At 38.5% G+C, this 24,921-nt stretch overlaps 1 protein-coding gene across 3 annotated transcripts; it reads left to right on the top strand.

The window, feature by feature from the left end:
* Positions 1-178: 178 nt before the first annotated feature.
* LOC114534998 (cation-independent mannose-6-phosphate receptor-like) lies at positions 179-24,692 on the top strand. Of its 3 annotated transcripts, none has more exons than XM_028556379.1 (36): positions 179-311; positions 1,861-2,119; positions 2,738-2,897; positions 3,411-3,715; positions 4,334-4,589; positions 4,816-5,139; positions 5,788-5,945; positions 6,180-6,467; positions 7,049-7,259; positions 8,639-8,748; positions 9,272-9,427; positions 9,796-9,974; positions 10,436-10,635; positions 10,895-11,178; positions 11,730-12,003; positions 12,664-13,084; positions 13,249-13,414; positions 13,530-13,773; positions 14,164-14,429; positions 14,765-14,839; positions 15,107-15,211; positions 15,320-15,481; positions 16,154-16,339; positions 16,652-16,897; positions 17,464-17,633; positions 18,009-18,055; positions 18,498-18,596; positions 19,113-19,242; positions 20,013-20,072; positions 20,309-20,398; positions 21,156-21,220; positions 21,577-21,659; positions 21,757-21,842; positions 22,743-22,874; positions 23,614-23,680; positions 24,000-24,692. In XM_028556379.1, the coding sequence occupies exons 1-36, from the start codon at positions 181-183 to the stop codon at positions 24,162-24,164; spliced, it is 6,360 nt and encodes a 2,119-aa protein (XP_028412180.1). In that variant the 5' UTR covers positions 179-180; the 3' UTR covers positions 24,165-24,692. The 3 variants fall into 3 exon arrangements, with proteins under 3 accessions (XP_028412180.1, XP_028412187.1, XP_028412192.1); XM_028556386.1 differs by lacking the exon at positions 179-311 and adding an exon at positions 435-475; XM_028556391.1 differs by lacking the exons at positions 179-311; positions 2,738-2,897 and having other exon boundaries at positions 2,017-2,119.
* Positions 24,693-24,921: the final 229 nt, after the last annotated feature.

Here is a 24,921-nt window from a genome sequence, read left to right as displayed (position 1 = left end):
TTCTATAAATTATTGTAATAAATTAGTTAATAATTAAATAATTAATATTATTGCATTAAAAAAATTTTTGACCTCTTTCTTTATCCTTATTATTATTTTGGGTTTAGTATGAATTATGTATAACCGAGCGTACGTCATGAGCATAAGTAGAATTCTATATTTGCATTTATAACAACAAACATGGTAGGCACGTTGTTATTGTTTTTGCTAGTTTCGTCCATTGCCGGTCGATATAAATTCGGGGCGGCCGACGAGTTGGTGAGGATATGCAAAATATCTTTCAAGGACTACGAAGCAACAATTTCGGGATGGTAAGTGCGCTGGAAATACTCTAAAGTCACGTTTATTGAGTCGCAATACAGCGGTCATATGACATGACATGGTTGAAATAACAGCGTGTCTGCGGCTCAAATTGTTCCTGGTTTGATGAGAACAGCTAGGACTGATCAATGTTGTGGTTTACCCCAGGAACAAGGTTGTTATTAACTTGCATTTGATGAAACCTACTAACGTGAGGTGAAGCACGATATTGTCGGGCACTTTGTTTTTATTGACCGTCATCTTACTCGTGTAATTGAACATATTGTTTGACTTTGACCTGTTATATGGAAATGTCATGTAATTTAAAGATTCTATATTTATTTGGCGAGTTTTGCAGCGTTGATAGTTAGTATTAGGGCTCGGTTTGTTGCTCGCCTTTTCTCATGTAATTTAAAAAGGATATTACATAACAAATTTCATGAATAAGGAAGTTTGGCTTTTTCAGGTGGGTTTCCGGTATCCTGTTGTGCGAACAGTTTACCTTTTTTAATGACTTGCATGTATGGAAAATTCCTGCTAGGGACCTTCGCACACCTTTGTTTTGGTAGCCTGAGCACTAGTAAAATTGGGCACGGATACCCATTTTAGCCGTGCCGTGCCGATAAATTGACTGTAGTGTAAACGGGGCTTAGGATTCAGGTAATATTACTAATATATACTATGAAATCTTTGCTCAGGAGTCAATTTGGTGAAATATAGAACCGAACAAACTTTGAATAGAATAATCTCGGCATTAAAACGCCAATGAAAATTTGCAAGTTTTATATATTATTCTTTGTTGTCTGGTTGGACGTTTGCGCAGAAAATCGAAATTGCTGTCGTATGCAAACAACGCTTGACTATATATAAAAATACTTTTTTTTCGAAAGTGCTGTTTTGAGCAATGTTACAGCTAGCCTTGGTTCCATTAGATCGACGGTTGTCGCTACGGCGACAAGTGGCGAATGAAAGACTAAGAGGTCAACATGTCGGTCAAAATTAGCTTGACCACGATATTTACGGGCAACAATGTTTCTAAAGAATTCTTTTAAGGGCTGTTTACATGTTCCCGCTTAGCCGAGATTCAACGAAGCATGAGATGACTTTGAGGTATTGAAATGAGTATTTAACACGATCCTGGCTGCCGTGTAGTCATCCCAACAGTAGCATATGCTTTTTTTGCTTCAGAACGACTTATTCTAATACCTCAAAGTTATCTCGCACTTCGTTGAATCTCCACTAAACGGGGTCATGTAACCAGCACCAGCAGCGCTTTTTTTAGAAACCTTAGCCCCGTTTATACTACACTCAATTTAACGGCACGGCTAAAATTGGTACCCGTACCCAATTTTATTAGTGTTCAGGCTACCAAAACAAAGGCCGAGCACAGATGAAATATGCACGGGTACCCATTTTAGCCGTGCCGTGCCAATAAATCGAGTGTAGTGTAAACGGGGCTATTATTGCCCGTAAATTGCCCGTGCTTAAGCTAATTTTTCGGCTCGCCCGTGCAAGTCGATCGCGTTGTGGACGTGGTTAATAGCCGCGCTTTTCTTGCAGGGACTGGGAAGTAAGGAACAGCAGGAACGAAACCTACCACATTAACATTTGTGGAACAGCCAAAAACTGTGGCAAAGATGTTTCTGTTTGCAAAAAAGAATCCAAGTCTGTAACAATAAACTATGGTACAAGTTTAAACAAAGGGAAAATAAAGACATCACAATATGCTACAGGTTTCTCAATTACTTTTACTGGTCAAAAGACAGATAAATGTACCACACTCCAAACCCAGATTAATTTCCAATGTATCTACACATTGGTAAGTTTTGTTTAGACGTTAGAATGAATACTTTGTATTAACCAGTTTTGTGCATTTTTTGTCATATATTTCACTCTATCAAATGCCTATTTTACAATTTGTTAGTGAACAAATGAGTATAATTTGCATCCAATATTAACACAGGAATAACTGTAAAATACTTTTCTCTTTCAACAATGTTTTCTGCAGTAGTTAATGTCAGAAACAATGCCTTAAAAGTGTGGTATATGAAACACTTCTTGATGTTACGACATCTCATTTTATCCCGAGATCTCGGGAATTTGTAAAGGAGTTGGAATTTTCTTTTATTTTTTTAAAATGTAAATGGATTTTGAGACAAGGGTGTTCGGAAGTTAAAAGTGGACTTTTTTTAGAATTGACTAACTATTTTCAGCTGTAATTATTTAAACACTTAAACACTTAGAAGTATGGTATAACAAACACTTAGAAGTGTGGTATAAGTGTGGTATAACAAACACTTCTTTATATTTCTACCGAGAGGCCTAATCAGTTGTGTCAAATGTGCCGCCTCTCCTTTAGGGGAGCATTTTTAGGCAGTTGTTATGCCACATCTATTAGAAGAGCTTTAGAAGAGATTTTTATTGTGTGTTTGAACAGGGTTCACCAGAACTTGTTGATGACAGTGGTTGTATTATAATCATCCAGTTCTTCACCAAGGAAGCATGTTCAAAAATAGACAAGATACCCGAGATACCCTGCGTTGTTTTCGATCGCAATAAACGGAAGATAGATTTGTCCCCCCTGATAAAGTTAAAAGGTTTGTTAGACATGGTAACATCATTTGTGATAAAACCTGATTTCCAGGATGGACGTGAAGGGGAGAGAGAGGGCCGGGGGGGTTGTGTGCAAAGTATTAATTCTGCCTTGTTTACTTTGTCAGTCGTAATTTTAATATACTTCGCTTTGAAACATGAATTCTAATATACGTTTATACTTTGAGATATTTTTTATTCATTGACAAATGATCGTATACTATAGCTGTAATGTAATAAAATGGTGTAATTTATATTCATCTACTAATATGTGCATTGTATCAAGCACATACTTGTGAGGGGGCGGGGTTAAAGTCAAAACTTTTAAGACAAAATGGTTGTAGTTTACTATAGTTATAGGTATTTTCAACTATCAACTGCAAAAGTGTACATACACCTGTATTTACCGACACCTTTTGGAGTGAGGGGTGGTTTAATTAAACACCTCCCTCTTGCAGCCTTTCCTACACCCTGTAGATAGCCTTATTCCATAGTTTGTCGTTTGTTTTGTCCCATAGGAGGACATCAGGTTTCGAATCCAACACACGGCGTCACAATGCTCATCAATGTTTGTCGAGACATAAAAAATGACGCGAAAATTCAAGCGAAATGGTGCGCTGATGGCGTTGGAAAATCTTTTCCAGCCTGTCGTCTTGATATCAAAAAACCAATTGGACAAATCACAAAAGAATCAAAGTTGATTTATGATGTCAGTGGTAAAATCAAGCTGGTTTATAAATACAACCCAAAGACAAAGTCCAAAGAATGTCCCAACGGCGTGTCAACTGAGATTACCTTCATGTGTCAAAAGAAGTTTTCTGATGTAAGCATTTTATAGAGGCAAAAAATCATAGCTCATGTAGTGTTGGTTAAAGTATAATTTTGCTGGTTTGTGTCTGAATAAACCAGGGCCTTTTTAACTTTATAACTAACAGGGGGGGAAGCCTTAACTTTATAACTAACAGGGGGGGAAAGCCCTCCAGGCTTTTCTTTGGTCCTCCAGTGATGACTTTAATAAGGATTAAGGTATCGATAGAGATACTCGATAAGGATTAAGGCAGTGATAGAAATACTGGATGAAGATTAAAGCAGCAATAGAGATATGTAGATATTGGATAAGGATTAAGGCAATGATAGAGATACTGAATAGGGATTAAGGTATGGATAGAGATGCTGAATGAGGATTAAAGCACGGACAGAGATAGGTAGATACTGGATAAAGATTCAGGCAGGGATAGAGATACTGGATAGGGATTAAGGTATGGATAGAGATACTGAATGAAGATTAAAGCAGGGACAGAGATAGGTAGATACTGGGTAAAGATTCAGGCAGGGTTAGGAGCCTAGGACGAGGTAACAACCGAGTAGTCCACAATGAATGCTTGTGAGATAGTAAATCCTAGACCCCAATGGTGTGATATACATTTCTTTCTTGATACAGGGAGGAACAGGTCCAGTTCTTATCACCGAAGTAAGTCCGGGTAAAATTGTATGCAAATACGACATACTGTGGAGAACCGGTCACGCTTGTCCAAACAATGACGTTATCACTAATAAGTGCAAATTCAGCAACAACGAAGTCACCTTTGATCTTACCAAGTTGAAAAAACCTACGAAGCAACTGAGCTACAAAGTCATAGGTCGTAATAATAACGAAGAATTCAGGATTAAAGTATGCAGCAATGGTCAGCCCTGTGGTAAGTTTTTCCTTGATTATTTCAGGCAAATCTATGTGACTGCAGCTAAAATACTATAGGGTATATACTGGGTATATTGTAATCCAGTTAATGAACTGACATTGCTGTTCAAAGAATTGATAGTCCTAAAATTTTGCATTGTGAATAACCTATCAAGAGAAAGGGGTTGTTAAGCGGTCCTGTGCAGTACAAACAGAGTCTGTATTCCTTGATCAATTATTTTTAGGAAGAGACACGGACGGCAGTCACACAGCAGTTTGTCAAATAACAAATGGCTCCAAATCCCATTCCTGTGGTAACGCCAATTATCCAAGCATTCGTTATGCTGATGGCGATCTGACCATGGTCTACAAGGATGGCGAAGTTTGCAGTACGAAGTTACTCCGAAGGACCATCATAACTTTCCGATGTGATCCGACCGTTGACGTGGGCGAACCGACGTTTGTCGGAGAAGAGCACTGTTACTATTTTTTCCAGTGGAAAACAAGACACGTGTGCCCGTCTCGAAACTCCGGGGACGGATGTGATTATAGTTTCACTGGGGATACAGGTAAGAATGAGCAAGTTGGAATTTCGTTTAAAACTATTCGGCATTGTTTACATTTTTTAGGCAAAGCCAATCAGAATGCCTTTAATACTTCAAGTAAAATAGTAAATAATGTACCTTTTTACCGCAAATAGTCAAAATTAATCCATTATGGTTGGTTACTAAAAATGTAAGCGAACTTGTTGATTGCTCTAAAACGAAATTCCCCTTCTTGTAAGGATGTACATTCTTTCATTTCCTTACGGTGAACTCTATGTCAACTGGAACGGTAAACTTGGTTGCCATATTTGAAGCCAATTTGAAGCTACAAATGCAGTGAAACAGCTTCAACAATTATACAGTTGTCTGAGAAAGGTCTAACTGTGTATATTCTTGTTTTGTATTTCGCAGTAAAAAGCAACCATTTTTCACGCATTAATATTTGCATGCAAATTCAAGACTAAAGGTCTGTTCACACGATCCAATCCAATTCACTTCTGATGGATATTTTACAGTCTGTTGTCTTATGTATATGGGCAGCTAATCCACTAAAGCCAATGCACTACAGCTTCATCAATAACCGACTATATTCCATACGTCAGAAGTGAATTGAATCCAATAAAATGGGATCGTGTGAACAGACCTTAAGAGAGTCTCTCTCTTCACAAACAGCCGCAGCGTGTAGTTGGCAGGTGGTCAATGGCGAAGGCTGTTTCTTGGAGGATTCTGTCACCGGCAATGTCTACGATCTTTCTCCCTTGGGAAAAGGAACAAGCTCTGGCAAGACTTATTTCACTGCAAAACACAGTGATACGACATACAATATACAGGTAAACACGTCAGATGGCGTGAGCAAATACCAGCGACTTCGGTGATATTTTCGGTGCGATTTTTTTTCCTTTGATTGATGTGAACGAGTACTTAGTTACGAATGCTCTGATGTACAAGAACCCTTATTTGAACATACGTAACTAATGCACTCGTTCGTACATAAAACGGCGGCAAAAATCGCAGTTTTCTCCTTCTCTGTAATATTTCTGTTGAATCTGATTTTTTTCATCCAGATTTGTGGTAAAACTGCTTCGGCTTTTGAATTTTGTGCTAACAGAGCTACTACTGGAATCTGCCAGAAGACCAAGGATATTGTCAAAATCATTGGAGGTGGGCAGGGTAATCTGTACTATAATGACGGAGTCTTGAAAATGGTTTTCAAAAATGGAGATAAATGTAAATCTTACATCACGCTTTTCTGCAATGAATCCGCTGGTACTGGATCCCCTGTGTTCGTTGAGGAGAAAAAAAGTTGTGTGTATTATTTTGTATGGTACACGAAACACGCATGTCCATTGAAGGTGAGAGGAACCGTTTAGAGCTGATAGAGCTGTCCAGTGTAAAATTAGTTTAGTTTAGGTTTCCTCCTGTAGTAACACTGGATCAATAAGAGATAATCCTTACTGCACCTCTAGGAAGAACAGTTTAGAACTGATAGAGATATCCGGCATAAATAAAGTTAGTTTAGTTTAGGTTTCCTCCTGTAATAAGACTAGATAAATAAGAGGTAATCCTTACTGGAACTCTAGGAAGAACAGTTTAGAACTGATAGAGCTATCCATTACTAAAATAAAGTTAGTTTAGTTTAGGTTTCCTCCTGTAGTAACACTGGATCAATAAGAGATGATCCTTACTGGAACTCTAGGAAGAACAGTTTAGAAGTGATAGAGCTATCCATTACTAAAATAAAGTTAGTTTAGTTTAGGTTTCCTCCTGTAGTAACACTGGATCAATAAGAGATGATCCTTACTGGATCTCTAGGAAGAACAGTTTAGAACTAATAGAGCTATCCAGTATAAATAAATTTATCAATTACCTTTACTATTTAACGTGCAGATGGAATACCAGGAGTTTTTCATGTATTTGAAATATTTCTCACCAGACGATGGAATGTGCTTTGAAAGACAAGCATGGCAATGAATACGATCTCTCCCCCCTGGTCAGAACAAAAGATAACTGGAAAGTGACAAAAAATGGAAAAATATATTTCATCAATATTTGTCGCGTTTTACATCGAAATAATGACACAAAGAGCTGCCCTGTCAGAAGCTCTGCCTGTATGGTATCCCCAAATAAACCTGGTGTTGATATGGGTAAGTACCGATGAACTGTAATAAATAACTGGAACGATACGTTCTTATTGTTTTTATCAAGCCAAAATTTGCGGGACTTTATGTCCAGACACGCGTGTGTGGAGGTAAAGTCCCGCGAATTTTGGCTTTACGAAAACAATGAGGAGGTATCGTTCCAGTTATTTATTAGAGTTCACGGGTAAGTACTATTTTTAGTATATTTATGTGTGTCGTGAGTGGGCGAAAAATATTTTAATAGTAAGTTACGAATGCTCTGATGTATAAGAACTCGTATTTGAACATCAGCAACTAATTCACTCGTTCGCATTATCAAAAGACGAAAATTGCACACAAAATCGCAAGTAAGTAACTTAGCGTTATAACAGCACCAGATAAATTACCATCCTGCATTTTCTTGGCGAGATAATCTAATTGTCGCGGGGTTTTTTCGCGCGTCGCAAGTTTTTGTCGCGGGTATATTTCGCGGGTCGTGGTTTTTTTACGTGATTTTTTTGTGCGCATGATTTTTTTGTTTAGTGATTTTTTGACAATTTGTACTTTGCCCTCTGAATCTGTTATAGTTTTATAAATTAACATTTCAAGGTTTTCAAAGCGTTATTTCATCGTTATTTCTGGTACAGTATTTATATTTCGATAGTTGTTTCAGTAATGGTAAGAAAACCCATACCACATATAATTTGCGGTTACAGTTTGTTTTTTTATGTGTAAAATGTTTAATATGCTGTTCGTATGTTGTCCAAGCCTCAAATGTACCAGCAACCTGCCTCCTTGGACTTATCTGAAACAACCTCAAATTATCTATGCCTAAAATACAGTCCCGGAAGAAGATCTTGGTAGGCTTGATTTACGGCAGATCAAATTTTTTTTTCTAGCTCTTCATTCCTAAATTGAGGTTATGAGGACTACCAGCTAAAAGAAACTCAGTTATAAGGGGTATCAAGTTATACGTATCATACGTCAATAAGTTATATTGCGACGCTTATCTTTTGCATTGCCAATATTTTGAAAGTTTAGCATTTTACATTGCCAACGTACATTTTGTATTGAAAACTGGAGTTTTTATAATCGGTTTCGTATGAAGCCACTGTATTATTGTTATTAGAATAGAGACGCGCTTGTTTCGCAAAATACCCACTCATTCGGACACTTTATTCTTCGGAAAACCAGCGAAAATACCGTAACTCGCCCAAAAGTGGAAAAACCCGTTAAAAAACCCCGCGAAAAACCCCGTGAAAAAACCCCCGACCCGCGAAATATATCGCGACCTGCGACAAAAACCCGCGACAATTAGATTATCTCTTTCTTGGCATAATTTGATTTTGACGTGTTACTGGAAGATCCTGTGCATCGTACTGTAATTGATTTAATGTGAATTACAGGTGAGATCGTTGGTCCCTTTATTGTGGATAATTTGGGAAATCCGGTTTTGCAGTATCAGAATAACAATTACAGAACTATAATTACCTTCATATGTGACCCAGAAGGAAAGGTGAGAAAGACGTGCGATTAGCTTACTGGTGGTAACACTGGATCAATAAGAGATGATCCTTACTGGATCTCTAGGAAGATTAGTTTGGAACTGATAGAGCTATCCAGTATAAATAAAGTTAGTTTAGTTTAGGTTTCCTCCTGTAGTAACACTGGATCAATAAGAGATGATCCTTATTGGACCTCTAGAAAGAACAGTTTAGAATTGATAGGGCTATCCAATATAAATAAAGCTAGTTTACTTTAGGTTTCATTTTGTAGTAACACTGGATCAATAAGTCGAATAAGAGATGATCCTTACTGGACCTCTAGGAAGAACAGTTTAGAACTGATCAGGGCCGTAACTAGAACGATAATTGGGGGGGGGATGGAAACCCGTCGGGCAGGACTTAATAATATGAATAAGCACCCCCCCAAATATCGTTCTAGTTACGTCCCTGGAACTGATACAGCTTTCCAGTATAAATAAAGTTAGTTTAGTTTAGGTTTCCTTCAGTAGTAACACTGACATTTAAACGTTACAGACGGGATCACCGGAGTGGTCGAATGTTGACGAGAAGAACAACATCTCTTCATTCACGTGGAAAACTAAGGAGGCTTGTAAAATCAAACCAAAAGTGGAATATGGTTGTAATGATAAAGACACTGGTTTATCTGTGTTGAGCAAGGGAGATGGAAAGGTTTCGTTGACCCGAACAATGTTTTTCTTAATCGGACTCCTCTTTAGGTTTCCTCCTGTAGTAACACTGGATCAATAAGAGATGATCCTTACTGGACCTCTAGGAGGAACAATTTAGAACTGATAGAGCTATCCAGTATAAATAAATTTAGTTTAGTTTAGGTTTCTTCCTGTTGTAACACTGGATCAATAAGAGATGATCCTTACTGGACCTCTAGAAGGAACATTTTAGAACTGATGAAGCTATTTAGTCTAAATAAATTTAGTTTAGCCCATTGACTATGTATAGGATTGTGTGTATTTCAATGGACATGCAATCTTTGGTAGTGTGCTTTATATGACTCCTTGCTAAATCATTTTGTTTACTAGGGATATGAAATACCACTTTCAAAAGGAAATATAAGATTGGATATCTGCCAAAATGTAACTTGCAACAAGAAGAGAGACTCGACTGCATGTTTTAATGATGGAGAAAAAGAGTTCTCGATCGGCCGTTCTTTTGGAAGCAAAGTGGAGCATAGCGATGGTGTGATCACCCTCACATATCCGTAAGTTTGTTGCCGTGTCTGTTGGTCGATTTCGTCCCGTATTTTAGGGCAGTTGATCAGGTCCTGGTTGGGCCTGGAATAAAGAGAAGAGGGGATGGGTTGACTGGGGAGTGTGACAGTGTATGAGGGGGATGAATGCGGGGGGGGTAGATGGGCAGGCGGGGATCGGAACAGGGTAAGTACTGGGATGGGGTGACTGGGGAGTGTAACACGCTGTGTGATAGGGAATGTGAGGGGTGAGTTCGGGGGGGGGGGGGTAGATGGGCAAGGTAAGTGGAAGGATGGGTTTACTGTATGGAGAGTGTAAGGGAGCATGAAGGGGATGTTGGGATATGAGAAATTTGTTCACATTTTTCAGGCAAAGCTAATAAGAATACCTCTGAATGTAAGGCCTAAGCCAATCAGAATGCATCTGAATGTAAACATATTTGCTGATTGGTCTAAACGAAATTTCTTCACAGAGGCGGGAAATGGACGACGAAAATCAACTTTGTCTGCACGCAAGAGATCGTGGATGGCAAACCAGTGTTTATTAAACGAGAGGAAAATGTTTATGTCATCGAGTTTCCGACGTCGCTGGTCTGTAAGCCGAAGGATGTTCAATGCGATGCTTACGATAAGAAACAGCGCTATAACTTGAGTCCACTCACTCTGAGGGATGGTAAGTTATGGTGAAGAAATTTCTTCCAGTATAAATAAATTAGTTTAGTTTAGGTTTCCTCCTGTAGTAACACTGGATCAATAAGAGATGATTTAGTTTAGGTTTCCTCCTGTAGTAACACTGGATCAATAAGAGATGATCCTTACTGGACCTCTAGGAAGAAAAGTTTAGAACTGATAGAACTATCCAGTATAAATAAAGTTAGTTTAGTTTAGGTTTCCTTCTGCAAAAGAATCAAATGATCGTCTTCTGTCTTTAGGCAATTGGATGGCAGAAGACACTCGCTCACACCTGGACTATTACATCAATGTTTGCAACGGATACTACCCGGGTGGTGTGAATCCCAAGTGCAAGGGTTCAATGGGGATAGGGGGGTGTCAAGTGGATAGAAAACACGGGCATTCACACAGCATGGGCTTGGTGCAAAGTCGTCCTACTGTTTCGTCAACAAACGACGTCACGTTACGCTATCAGGGGGGTGATATATGTCATCACAAGTATCATCGTAGCACGAGAATCAACTTCTTTTGTTCAAACGTTCATGTGAGTACCAACGTCGCTCCTCTCATTCGCCGAACCTAATGCAAATGAGCTCAAATAAAGACCTTAATTAGGTTCGGTGCATGAAAAGAGCGACGTTTGACCTGGCCTGAAACTGGCCTAAACTATATTTTGTTTAAAAGTACACGACTCTGATTGTTTTTTTGTAAAATTGTTTTTGTAAAAACAATGTTTTTTTGTGAAAGAATTATCAAGCCTTCGGTTTCGTTTGACGTTCGTTTAACTTCCGTATGATAATTCTTCTTTTTCATATGAGTTTAGTCTAATTAAATAATTGTTACACGTTTTGTATTAGCAGTGAGTTCACCACCATTTTTAATGCGAAAATGTAAATGAACTCACAGCTAATAATACTACAATTTGTTGACAAATTACCGAAAAATTTCTCGTGTCAAATTATCCTGCAGATTAGGCTGTAAATGTAATTATACATCATAACACTGCATCGACAAATTATCGAAAAATTTCCCGCGTACAAATTCTAACGCAAATTTGTTGGGCCTATGATATATACATATCCCTCCCCCCCCTAGGGTTCTCCTGTATACATGGCGGAAATGAAAGATTGCGAGTACGTGTTTAACTGGAGAACTCCAAGTGCTTGTCCAGTGAAGACGTTTAAAGGGAAGGATTGCCGTGTGTATGATGAAACAAACGGTGTTCATTATGACCTCAGTTCCCTGGCAGGGCAAGTGCAAAATGAGAAGGTTGACAAGGACGTTCAATATATCGTGAAATTTTGCGTTGAAACTCCAGCGAAAGACTTCGGTTGCGGCAAAGAAAATCCCTCGTGTCTCGTTGTTAACGGTAAGAGACCATTCATACAGGGCCTTACCGAAGGGGATATTGCAGGTGCACTGTACACTGTACCGAAGGTACTATTGAGAGTGCAGCCCCTGGCCGTATCGAAGGGTTATTGGGGGTACACCCTCTGGCCGTTCGGAAGGGGCTTTGGGGATACACCTCATAAGCGTACCGAATTTGGGGTGCACTCCACCACTCCCACATGTTCGTGCCAAGGCGGTGCCATATACAGTACTATTCTCGGAAATTTTGTTGGAAATGAAGCAGCTTTGATAGGAGTGATGAGCACTCAGTTCATATAGACGAATACATATAAATCAGTGATTAGAATATCGAAATGTGTTGGGGTCAGTCACTGGTTGGAGTAGAAACCGAAAATGTTCCCGGTTATACCCTAATTATTATACTGTTGATTTACCTATTGCGCTCGTGATTGGTTAATTTCATAGATTTATCACATTTGATTGGTTGATGGTTCTTCCTTTATTCTGTTTCTTCCTTTCCTCTGCAGTTTATTGCTCTATTGATTGGCTAATCTCATAGATTTGATTGGTTCATGTTTCCTCATTGGTAGCGATGGTCAAATCTAAGCCCCGCTAATACTGTAATTCTTCGTTTTAACTGAACCATCGAAAAGTAACGCCTTCATACTTCCTGGTATAGGGAGAATGGAAAATCTGAAGTTTTCAAACATGACATTTAACGATGGCAAAGCAATTTTTGAATACACAAGTAAAAGTGTTAACGTCGTTAATGAAATATCCTGCGATTCCAGCGTCAAAACGCTCTCCTTCAGGGAGAAAGCAAAAGTCAAAGATGGCTATCACATGTTCTGGACGAGCTGCCTGGTTTGTCCACCCATTACTGGGGAGGAATGCAGTATTACGACCGAAGACGGTCTCTTTGACCTCTCCGTCCTAGCAAAGGAGTCCTGGGACTGGCGTGCCCGAAATGCCTTGGATGGCGAACCAGAGAGTTCAGTCGTGTTTGGGCAGTTCTATTTTTCTTTGTGCACACCTCTAAAGAACATCTCTGGACTCGCGAATAAAGGATCACGAGGGGCGATTAAGGATAAAAATAATGGGTTAGTTTACATTATAACCTGAGAGGCATGAACTCAGAAGTGTTTACAATAGTCAGGAAGAAGATCATGATTAAATTTAACACTAGATCAACTAGATCAAAAAACATGAACATTGTTAAACTTAGTATAAAATAGTCATTGTTTTCATGTTCTTCCTCCATTAGAAAAATCACAAGTCTTGGTACAATGATAGAACGACTCAAAATTTCTGACGGATCACTCACAATGACGTATGGCAATGGCGACAAAATAAGCTCCTGTACAAATAAGAAATCCCCAAAAACTACCATACAGTTTATCTGTGATGATATTGTACCCGGGGGAGTGGGGGTAAGTACTGAAGGCTAGCACGTATCCAATCTAAAAATTTAAAGAAATCTAAAATGAAATTTAAAGTATCATTCTGCAAATGATGATTGCTTACGACCCAGTCTTTATACATTAGGTTGGACCAGTTGTCGACGGATTTGACGAAGATCAGTGTACATTTCACGTCACGTGGACAACACGCGCCGCTTGTCCTGTGCGAAGCCTCCTGGGAGGTTATTCCAATCCAAAGTGCACCGCCATCCATCCAGCTACAAGAAAAACAATAGATCTAAACCCACTGAAGAAGTTTGATAGTTACACGGTGGAAGATGAAAAAAATGGTGATAAATACTTGATTAATATTTGTGCCCCAGCAAGAGGTAATGTGTATAAGGTTCGGTCCTAACCTTTGTTTATTTTACCTCAAATATGCCTATTATTATAAAGTTGGAATTGACGTTAGATGGATGACGTGTAATGTCATGGTTGATTTTGCTGGGGGAAAGGGTGTTGAGGTTGTAACTCTGGTACATGTCGAGGACGGTGGTTAACTGCGGTACATGTGGATGTTAAAGGTTTGACTTGAGTGGATGTTATGGCTGGGAAAAAGCTCGTGTGCTAGGTGATCAAAGTGTATATTGAAGCTGCTAGTACAACAACCATCCCTAACCATTCTATCTATCAAAGCTACTTTTCCTAATCAGTCATGAATAGTACATTGACGGCCAAAGAGGCCCCTCTCACCCACCGCCCTCACTTATTCTCGTTAGGCTGCCCAGCGAACTCCGGGATCTGCAAGAAATATAGCAAGACGAGTGCAGGCAATGTGAACACGACACTCGTCTATCGTCAAGGATTTCTCTACCTTCATTACAAAGACGGTAGCGCCTGCAGTGAATCAGACAAAAGGACGAGCGAAACTTTGATATCGTTTATTTGCGATGCCAAGGCTGGCAAAGGAAAGCCGAAGTTGGAGCGGGTTAAAGATTGCACGCATTTTGTGACTTGGAGAACCAGTTTGGCTTGCGAAGCTGAGGTTTGTTTAAAATAAATAATCGACGCATTAATCAACGCTAGGGGAGAGTAAAATTCTGTGAAGTGAGCTATGCACAGTTTTAGTAATAGATATAATGAATGACAATGGTCTTATTACTGGATAGCTCTATCAGTTCTAAACTGTTCATCCTAGAGGTCCAGTAAGAATCATCTCTTATTGATCCAGTGTTATTACAGGAGGAAACGTAAACTAAACTAACATTATTGATACTGGATAGCTCTATCACTTCTAAACTACTCTTCTAGAGATCCAGTAAAGATAATTTCTTATTAAAGTTTTATCTAAGTACCGACTTGCTCAATCAACTTTTTCAGATTGATTGTGTTGCTCAAGACGGGAAGAACTTCTACGATCTCACACCCTTGATCCGAGACGATGCGAATTACGAAGTATTCATATTTACTACTTTTTTCGGATTACGCAGCTCCATTGTTAATTTAATATTGCTCAATGAAGATATGAGCTCATAATTTATAAAAGAATCAACCATCAACCATAGGTAGCCCAAAAATAAGCGTAAATGATAAACATCGATAACGCACGCTTATTTTTGGGCTGCTGTCTATGCATCAACCGTTCTTCTGTATTTCATTAATGCTTACTAAACTAACCCCTCATATGAATCCTGACCTAGTTTCTTTATTATTATTCTTAAGTCTTTGGATAAGGATGGAAAACATTACCTCATAAACGTGTGTCGTTCGTTGGTCGGTGATTCAAGATGCTCCTCGCAATCGAGTGCTGCAGTGTGTCGCACAGCGGTATGATGGTTTTTGGAAACTTCATTTATATAGATTTATAGAGATTTCTTTATGGAATAGATTTCATCGTTTTCAAGTCACTATTTTATGTCTATCTGTGCAACTTAGAGTGAAAATAAAGAAGACAAAAGTTTTGGACAAGTGGGTGCGCCACCAAAGTTTGTTTCATCTTCAGAGAGACAGAATGAAGTCAAAGCTCAGCTCATCTATGAGAACGGAAAATGTGGCAACACGACTATAAACTTTCACTGTGATCCGAAAGATCTTGCGGTAAATATAACTTTGTCTCAGCGATTGAGATCATCGTGATATTACTCGGTTTCCTTGAGCCCTAATCCTAACCCTAATCCTGACTCTAATCTCAATCTTAACCTGCAACCTGACTCTAATTCTAACGCTAATCCTAACCCTAATCCCAATCATAACGCTAATCCTGACCCTAATCCCAATCCTAACACCCTAATCCTGACTCTAATCCTAACGCTAATCCTAACCCTAATACCTAATCTCTAGCAGATTAAATTCGTGTATTCAGGATGTACTGAAAAAGAAATATTAGCTTTTTTATCGCAGATGACGGCTGTACGAAGGCTGGATAGCGCTATCTCCTGGGTATTTTTTTCAAATATTGTAAAAAATCTTGAAATGTAAGAAAACTACGGAAATGGGGTCAACAATCAGTAAAGAAAAACTCCACTTCAAGAATGCCAAGGTTTACTCTAAGGCATAGCGAACTTTAGGCAATTTTAAAGCGAGTAAAAAATTGCTATCCAGCTTAATGTGTACGGACCAGTTCTCCAAGACAATTATTCTTATTAGCGCCTCAGTCGATGCACTGTTTCTAAATGGCAAAGGTGTGCGGACGATTTTTCTAACGTTACCGTCTGGAAAACTTGATTAAGAATTTGATGATTAAGGATTTGATGTGTTTTTGCCTTATAGGTCAGGAAATTAGTTATCACATACGCCGATGAATGTTCGGTGCAAATATCCTGGTGGACTTCGTTGGTTTGCGACCCACCAGGTGGGAATCCACCAAATGGCAACCTAAGCTGCTTCTACAGCAATCCCGAGCAAACGTTCTGCTTTGATTTAAAAAGACTAGGGCAAAAAGGTAAAAATGTTAAGGTGAGTTGTGTCTTATAATTCGTAATAGAACTACTGAATAGATTAGGTACCAGGTAAGTTTTTAATCTCAAACTCTTATTGATTCATTGTTCATAAACTAGAAAGTATAATAAACTAGCTCTATTTATTTTGGATAGTTCTATCATTTCTAAACTGTTCTTCATAGAGATCCAGTAAGGATCATCTCTTATTGATCCAGTGTTACTACAGTAGGAAATCTAAACTCATTTAAAGACCTTTTTGATCCAGTAAATCATATACGTTCAAAAGAGCATTATAACAACCAACTTTCTATTCCTTTTGTTCTCCTAGTTTCCCGAAGGGGAAGTCCATTTCCATGTGTGTGGAACCGCAGCGAAGGATTGCCAGGAAGAAGGCAAGGAGTCCAAATCAGGCGAAGCTTGTTTGAAAACAAAAAACGAAAGACCGACGGTTCTTTCACTCGAAAACATCGTTTATAAGAACGGCGAAGTACGAATAACTTACGGCCAAGACGTCGTCCTTATTTTGTACTGCGGGAAAGAAAGCGAGTCAAATAATCCTCAGTATATTGGAAAGGTAAGCTGGTCCACTCATCCTGTGGAAATTATAAAGAGTTGAATACTCTCCATAATATGGGAACTGTGTGGAACTGTCTTGTAATCTAATAATATGGAATATACAGTTATCAAGGATAATCGATAACCCATACTAAGGATCTTTGCGCGTTTTTCTCGTTCACACATACGTGAGTAACGTGACGTTGGTGGCACCGTTTTATTGAAAATAAGGACATGAGACCACATTATAGACCATATTGATAAAATATCAGAGGATATGTTTCGCTGTTGAGTCGCTCTAGTTTTTACTTGTAATGCTCTTAACATACTCATCAAATGCATAGCCTGGACTGCGAATCTCGTAACTTCCAGCAAATAATTTAAGGCTTCTTACAAAGTTTTTAGGTCGGTCGAAACGCCGAGAAGTATTCTCGTTCATTCTTCCCACCCAATAAATCGAGTGGTCCCAACTTATCCGTTAAATACTGTTTTCCGTATATAGAAATTTATCGAAAATTTTTGTTTATGTGCATGTTGACAATAATCCTCTACTCAATAACTTAATTTTTTTTCGATACTGTATAGGTTGAACATAAAAAGCCAGATTATCAGACATATTATTTCAGTTTGATAACGCCAGAGGTTTGTCCACCTCGTGAGCTGTCGTGCGAGATCAGATACGGAGACAAAACGTTCAACTTGGCTGGTCTGAGTCGCGGCGAAAATTTTTATGCAAAAGGCGACGACAGCGATCAGTAAGAAACAAATCTTTGTACAATTCATGATAATGATATGCCTGATATGTAGAGATCAGTGGTTGAGATCAACACTGGAGTCTTATGAAGAAGAATTCTTTAAAAATACAGCGCTTTCCTGTAACCGGCCAAAATGGTCGAACCAGTAATATTTTGAATTGAAATAGAGTATTTCGTTAAGAATATAGCTGCGAAAGTGCATTTTACGTGCTAGGCAGATGTAAATAACGATATACTTGAATGCAGAGCTTTTAAAACACTTTAAAATACCAGTATTCTGTCTGTGCTGAAATACTACAGCACCGGTCTGGTAGTTTTTACCGTACAAAGGAAAGCTCCTTCAATACCTGACATTTATGTGCCATTTTTTCCTAGTTACTGGCTCAGTCCTTGTGGTCATGTCAGGCGCAATAAGGAAACAGGTAAGTCATAAAGTGTAAATCAACCGATGACGTTTAACCTTAACGTCACAGAGTAGCTAAAAGATATAATAGTCATATTTAATCACTATTCGCCACACAGTTCCATCTCTGTATCCTGGTTACTCTGTGAAAAGCATAGGCGGCCCAGAACTGATGTCAGTCATATATTATGACAGTCATAACATAAGACTGTTCAGACAACATGAGCGTCGCGCGAGGTCAGCGAGATTAGCGAGATCAGTTCTGGGCCGCCTATGGTAAAAGTGGAAGCGAAGTCCGTATGCAAACAAATGGTGAACTTCTATACTTTTTTCAAACACGTTGTGTTGTGTGAAAATTTAAACGAAACGGACTTGACTTCCACTTTAATTAAGTATAAATGAGCCGTAATGTGAGCCATTGTTTCCCTCGATGATCTAATATTTGCTTCTTTTTCCTGTAGAGGATATCTGCTCGTCCCGAGCGACAGCAATAAGAGTTTCATCGGACAAAGAATCTAAAGTGATAGCAGTGGATACGAATTATGATCTTACTTATCATGGTGGGTAGATTCTTGGTACTGGATAGCTCTATCAGTTCTAAACGGTTCCTCCTACCTTAGGATCATCTCTTATTGATCCAGTGTTACTACAGCAGGAAACCTAAACTAAACTTGTAATGATTAATTCTATCAGTTCTAAACTGTTCTTCATTTTAAAAAGCCGGAAAGCTAAACTAAGCTAACGTCATCAGTTTTAATATTTTATCCTCAGAGATTTTAAACTTTTAAGCCTGGTTTCCATTTAGTTGTAATTGTCGTGAACATGTCATTTTCACCGATGAGAAATTATGGGGATGTAAATTCGCCTTCATTCCTGTATTCAAATCTGTCATTGTTGACTGCACACGTATAGAAATATTCTATCACATCAGCCACCTTGACATGTTCACGACACTCACGACTAAATGGAAACCAGGCATTACTCGTCGATTACCCGGCTGTAGTTTTCAACCATTTTCATCTCGTCCCAAATCATTTTTCACCTATACAAAGGAAAAACATTACTTTATCATGTAGCTAAAACAGAATATCCTTTACAACTTCGATACTACGGAAATGAGGCGCTCAAAAGCTGCGGTAATAAAAAGCCAACGGTTGTGCACAAGTTTAAGTGTAGACATGGTGATTCGGAGGTGCATTTTGAGAGGTGAGATTATCTACTTGATATAACCACAACAAGTTTAAGCTGTCACATGAAAAAGCTTCAAAGATTTTTTAAACATCATAGGAAGTTATACTCTAACTTTGGTTTTTGGATGACAAAGGATTTTCTATATTTTAAATACACACGATTCTTGTTATCTGATGCTGTGAAAACGGTTGCAAATCTCCCATAAGCTAGTTGTTTTAAGAGGCTTTTGTGAATGTTTATCACCGTCATGTAGGGAAATCTTAGATATAATAAACAGTATATTGTACGTTCAACACTACAGAGGAGCAGCTTGCCAGCTTGTCACAGCTTCGAATCAAATGTAGTTTTACCATTGCATAAAATAGACAAAAAACATGCACTTATCTAAGGGCATTCGTTAAGTCACAGTTATTAGAATATACATGGTTTGGAGACAAGATGGAAGTACAATACAACTCATTATCTATGTTATTGTCCAGGTTTATGCAAAAAATGGTTCCTTATCCGTCACATGTCTATTGTATTTTAGCCCAACTAACCAATAGCAATGGCTTGGCTTAGCTCCTCAACCGTGATTTGAACAACGTGTTAATTCCGACCTTACTATTGGTTTATTTGTTCAAAATACAATAGACACGTGACGAATAAGGAACAATTTTTTGCATCAATTTTTCCCGATGTAGTTAATGAGCTCTATTGTACTTTGATGTAGTCTCTAAACCCTGTATATTCTATTAACTGTGGTTAAGTGAAATAGTATGTATACTATGTGTTTTTTTTTCTAGTGGTGAAAACTGCGAGTTCATCTTTTTGTGGAAGACAGCGGAAGCATGCCCCGAAAACAGGTATTTTGTCTTGCTTTAGTTGAAGGACTTCATATCTTGGAAACTTTAAAGTTCAACGCTTATAAAAACAAGAAAATGGAGCCGTATTTTTCACTAATTCCGCTTGTTTTCCCTCGAATACAAAACTACCATGTATCATGAATAAATGGTCATTTTCGCTCTCAGTTTAATGACAGTGGACTACATTTTTCCGTACCAAAATGCTTGTTATAGTCTAAATATTTCTTTTTTTTCAGTAAACCACTAAGGCAGGAAGGGGACAATTGGATATTTTACGATGACAAAGCCACAGGCTGCACACTGGATTTAACTCACGTGAAAGAAATGTAAGTTTTCAAAAAGACTTATTTCCCCCGGTGGGAACAAAAATGACTCCGACCTTGATAGGTAGGTGGGAGGGTGTTTGCGTGGGTCGTTTAGCAGGTAGGTGGGTACGTTAAATAGTAGATTGATTGGTGTTATTGAGCGTAGGCAGGTGAGTGTAGCCAAGACAGTGTAGGCAGGTGAGTGTTTGTAGGTAGAGTAGGACGATAGGGAGGAATGTTGGTAGGTAGGTGGGTGAGTGTAGCCAAGTGAGTGTAGCAGGTGATGTTGGTAGTGGTGTAGGACGATAGGGGGAATGTTGGTAGGTAGGTGGGTGAGTGTAGCTAAGTGAGTGTAGCCAAGTGAGTGTAGCCAGGTGAGTGTTGGTAGGTGGGTGTAGGATGATAGGGAGGAAGGTTGGTAGGTAGGTGAGTGAGTGTAGCCAAGTGAGTGTAGGCAGGTGAGTGTTGGTAGGTGGGTGTAGGATGATAGGGAGGAAGGTTGGTGGGTAGGTGGGTCGGTTAATGTGTATAGGTGGGTAATTTGGTGATGGGTGTTTGGCTTGTATAGATAGGTGGATGAGTGTATGCCAGTTGGTAGAAAGGTTGGTAAGTGGGTGGGTAGGAGAGTCGGTTAGCAGGTAGGTGGGAAATTAGGTACGCTTATGGGAGATTGGATGATCAATTTGTATACGTGGGTGCGTTTAGCCCCTAAATTACTACTTTCAGAAAATCAGTAAAGATCAGAAAATTTCTACAACTACATCTTTTTTTCATTCAGAGTGGAAAAACATGCAGGCAGCAAAGATTGCAAGCTCCGAAACAAGGTCACGGTCTATGCGTTAGGTATGTTTAAGTATGTTTATGGATTTTTATGGATGTTTATGGATGTATAAATATATCTTCACATCAAATGCATCACTGCAAGACCTCAAAGAATTTCTTTGTACACTAGATGAAATTAAACTGAGTAAACGGGGGATTAAAGTTCCAGTTATATATTAGAGATCACTGGTGTAGTGATCACTGGCAACTGAGTTATAGTCAGTTTTACAATTTGGAATGAGTTTTTGTAGTGTTTATTGGTGGAACCGGCCACTGACCTGTATATATGAATATTAGTTAATGAATTAGATTAGACTAATATAGTAATTATATACAAGTTAGAGGATATAGTTAAAAACCCCGACTATTTTTTTCAGATGATTCTTACGAGTTGTTTGTTTCTTGCGATTCAAAGACAACTAAGGAGGTGTATAGTTTTGAAGTCCTTATGCGATGCACAGTAAGTGATTGTACACAAAATGTTGTGAACTTTGATATTCATGGCGCGGTTTTGTTCATGCAAAAGAGTATTTTCACCGCTCTTGTTTCTTTCCTAGGCTGGCAAAGAATCAACATTAGTTGACGTCGGTGATTCATATGTGTCGATAATATTGAACACAAATTATGTCTGCGATGACATGGGGTAACAGTTATTATACTGCCTTATTCCAAATGATTGAAATTAATAGAATATACAGGGTTTGGAGACCACATAAAACTGCAATACAACTCATTAACTATGTTGAGGTAGATTTATGCAAAAAAATTGTTCCTTTCTCATCTCATGTCTGTTGTCTTTTGCACACATAAAGACGAATGCCATTGGTAAATTTGGCTAAAATACAATTAGACACGGCACGAAAAAGGAACCGTTTTTTGCATAAACCCGGACAATAACATAGTTAATGAGTTGTATTGTACTGACTTTTATGTAGTCTCCAAACTTTTATGTAGACACTTTACGCCGATAGTTTTGCCAATCCACTTATCATGGCGACATCTATGATAAGCAGGCAGGCTTGCACAAAGTTTTATGCTATGGAAAATGCAATTTGCTTTCGCCTAGTGATCTGGCTCCACGATTTGTGGTGGCAGTGAAGTTTTAATGGTCGCCCTTACTTTGGCCTCCAATCAAAGTGAATATAAAACTTACAGAGCTCCTTACTGATCAAAACTTACTAACTAAATATAGAGTGAATTTGTAGCTTAGCTATTATAATGTAAGGCCTGTGTTTGACCTCCAAGTAGAACAGCTTAGATCTGATAGAACTTTACAGTATAGGTAAAGTTAGTTCAGTTTAGGTTTCCTCCTGTAGTAACACTGGATCTATAAGAGATGACCCTTACTGACCTCTAGGAGGAACAGTTTAGAAATGATAGAGCTATCCAGTATAAATAAAGTTAGTTTAGTTTAGGTTTCCTCCTGAAGTAGCTGATCAATGAGATGATCCTTGCTGGACCTCTACGAAGAACAGTTTAGAACGGATAGAGCTATCCAGTATAAATAAAGTTTGGCTTTCATTTCATTAAATCGTTCTTGTAGAAAAAACGGGTGCACTGTATCTAAAAATTTCTCTCGTTCGACGGTAATATCTGCTGGGGCGATTGCAGGAATATTGATTGGCATTATTCTTCTTGCTGTCATCGTATTTCTTGCTTGTAAACCTGAGAAAAGGTAGCCTATCTAACTTCATTTTAACTACTAAGCCACTAACCTAAACACCCATCTACTAACCTAAATTAGGTAACTTACTGTTGAAATCATCCACGTAGTTATGTTATTATAGTTCATGGTACAGGTATAGTCCATTATTTTACCTTCCATATTCTGCCTACCCGCCTACCTACCTACCTACCTACCCACCTTTCTACCTACAGCGCAACAAGTACCCAACTATCTATCCAAACCGTTTAATCAATCCACCTACCTACATGCCCACCCACCTAATTACCGACCTACCTTCTAACCGACCTGCTAACTGACCCCTCACCTATCGACTTACCATCCACCTACTCCCTGCTTACCTACCTACTCTTCCATCTTTTCCCACCCATCCGTCTACCAACTTACTTGCGTACTCACCCACCTTCCTACCCACATATCTACCTACCTACCAATTTACCTATCTACCTGCTTACCTCCCTACCCACTCATCCATCTACCTTCCCATATATACCTACCTACCTACAAAATTTATCCATCTACTAATTTATCCAAATTTATTCATTTACTTACCTCCCTACCCAGTTTAAAACCCACCAACCACCACTCATCCATCTACCTACCCATATACCTACCTACCCACCTACAAATTTATCCATCTACCTGCTTACTTACCTCCCTACCCACTAAAAACCCACCCACCACCACTTATTTGTCTATTCATAAATATTTGATTTTTGTTTTATTGCAGACAAAGTGCTGCCTTATGGCTGAGGTGGCATTATCGTAAATGTACTTGCGGTTATCGTTATAAAAAGGTAATCTGTTAAGACCCGTTGACACTGCACTCTTTGCTGCGATATTCGGTGAGATTTTCTTCCTTTGATAGATGCAAACGAGTGAACAGTTAGTCAGTTATGAACGTTCAACTGTTATAAATCCCCTTATTTGAACATCCGTAACTTACCCACTAGTTCACATCTATCCAAAGTGGAAAATTGCACATAAAGTTGCAGCAAAAATTGCAAGTATATATGAACGAGCCTTTTGACATTATATTATATCGAGTTACATATCACAGTATATCGCAGCAGTCTATAGCAGAGCAATTGTAACTACAGAATTGTGAATTTTTAGGTCAACACAGACGAGGAAGATGGTGAAAACGACCATCTAATTGAAACTGGTGCTGGAGGTTCATTAGGTGATAATGATGATGATGATAATGAGGCTGGTGATCACGAGAAGAATCATAATAATGACGATGATGATAATGATGATCTATTACCTCTATTATTATGAGTGATTTCAATCCTAGAGTGGTTGTACGGAGCTCGTTTAGCTTAAATAGTAGATAGGTTAGAAAAAAGAGCAAAACTGCACATTCATCACGTAAAAAAGCTAAGCTTTTCGACACGAATACAATAGCATTGTTTAAAACTACACATTAAACCATGTAGAAAACTTCACATGTAGTATATTATTTAAATGCACGCTAATTTAACCATTTAACCGCATAGAAATGTTCAATGATAGCTAGTAACTGCAAAAAATCATAGAGAAACTAATTTAAAGTTAGTTAGATGTTTTGCAGAAATTCCTTGTTGTGAATACAATCATGGATTGTGATTTTAGCTGGAATTGAGTTCGTATATAAAGAGTCAAGAAGCTTGAAAATATTTTGAGAATATGATGAGCTAGCCATCTATAAACTGTTTGGCGAAAGTATATAATTTAATTGTGGAAACTGCTTGAACTTTCTCCTTAGTTAATGCTTCATCTTTTGCAGTCATTTCCAAACCGTGATAGGAACATATTTAGAAACGAGCCAAGCTTTTGAAGGTATGAAAAAAGTACTAAACCGATTGGTGTTTATTGCCGTTTTTGGAAACGCAAGGCGTACCTATTTCTAATTCTATGTGTTTTCTCTCTTTTATTTATCCACATTTATCCGGGCAACATGACGTATTTTACCATAAGAATGTAGAAATTAAAATTTAAAATTAAAACGAAAGGTTTCAAAATTCACTCCCCCTTGATATTTTAGAGCAGCGCAGAA

This window comes from Dendronephthya gigantea, unplaced genomic scaffold (assembly GCF_004324835.1).
Source record: "Dendronephthya gigantea isolate DGI-Jeju-01 unplaced genomic scaffold, DenGig_1.0 000002F, whole genome shotgun sequence".
In the NCBI taxonomy this organism is placed as follows: Eukaryota; Metazoa; Cnidaria; class Anthozoa; order Malacalcyonacea; family Nephtheidae; genus Dendronephthya; species Dendronephthya gigantea.
This window is presented reverse-complemented; position numbering and strand designations above follow the sequence as displayed.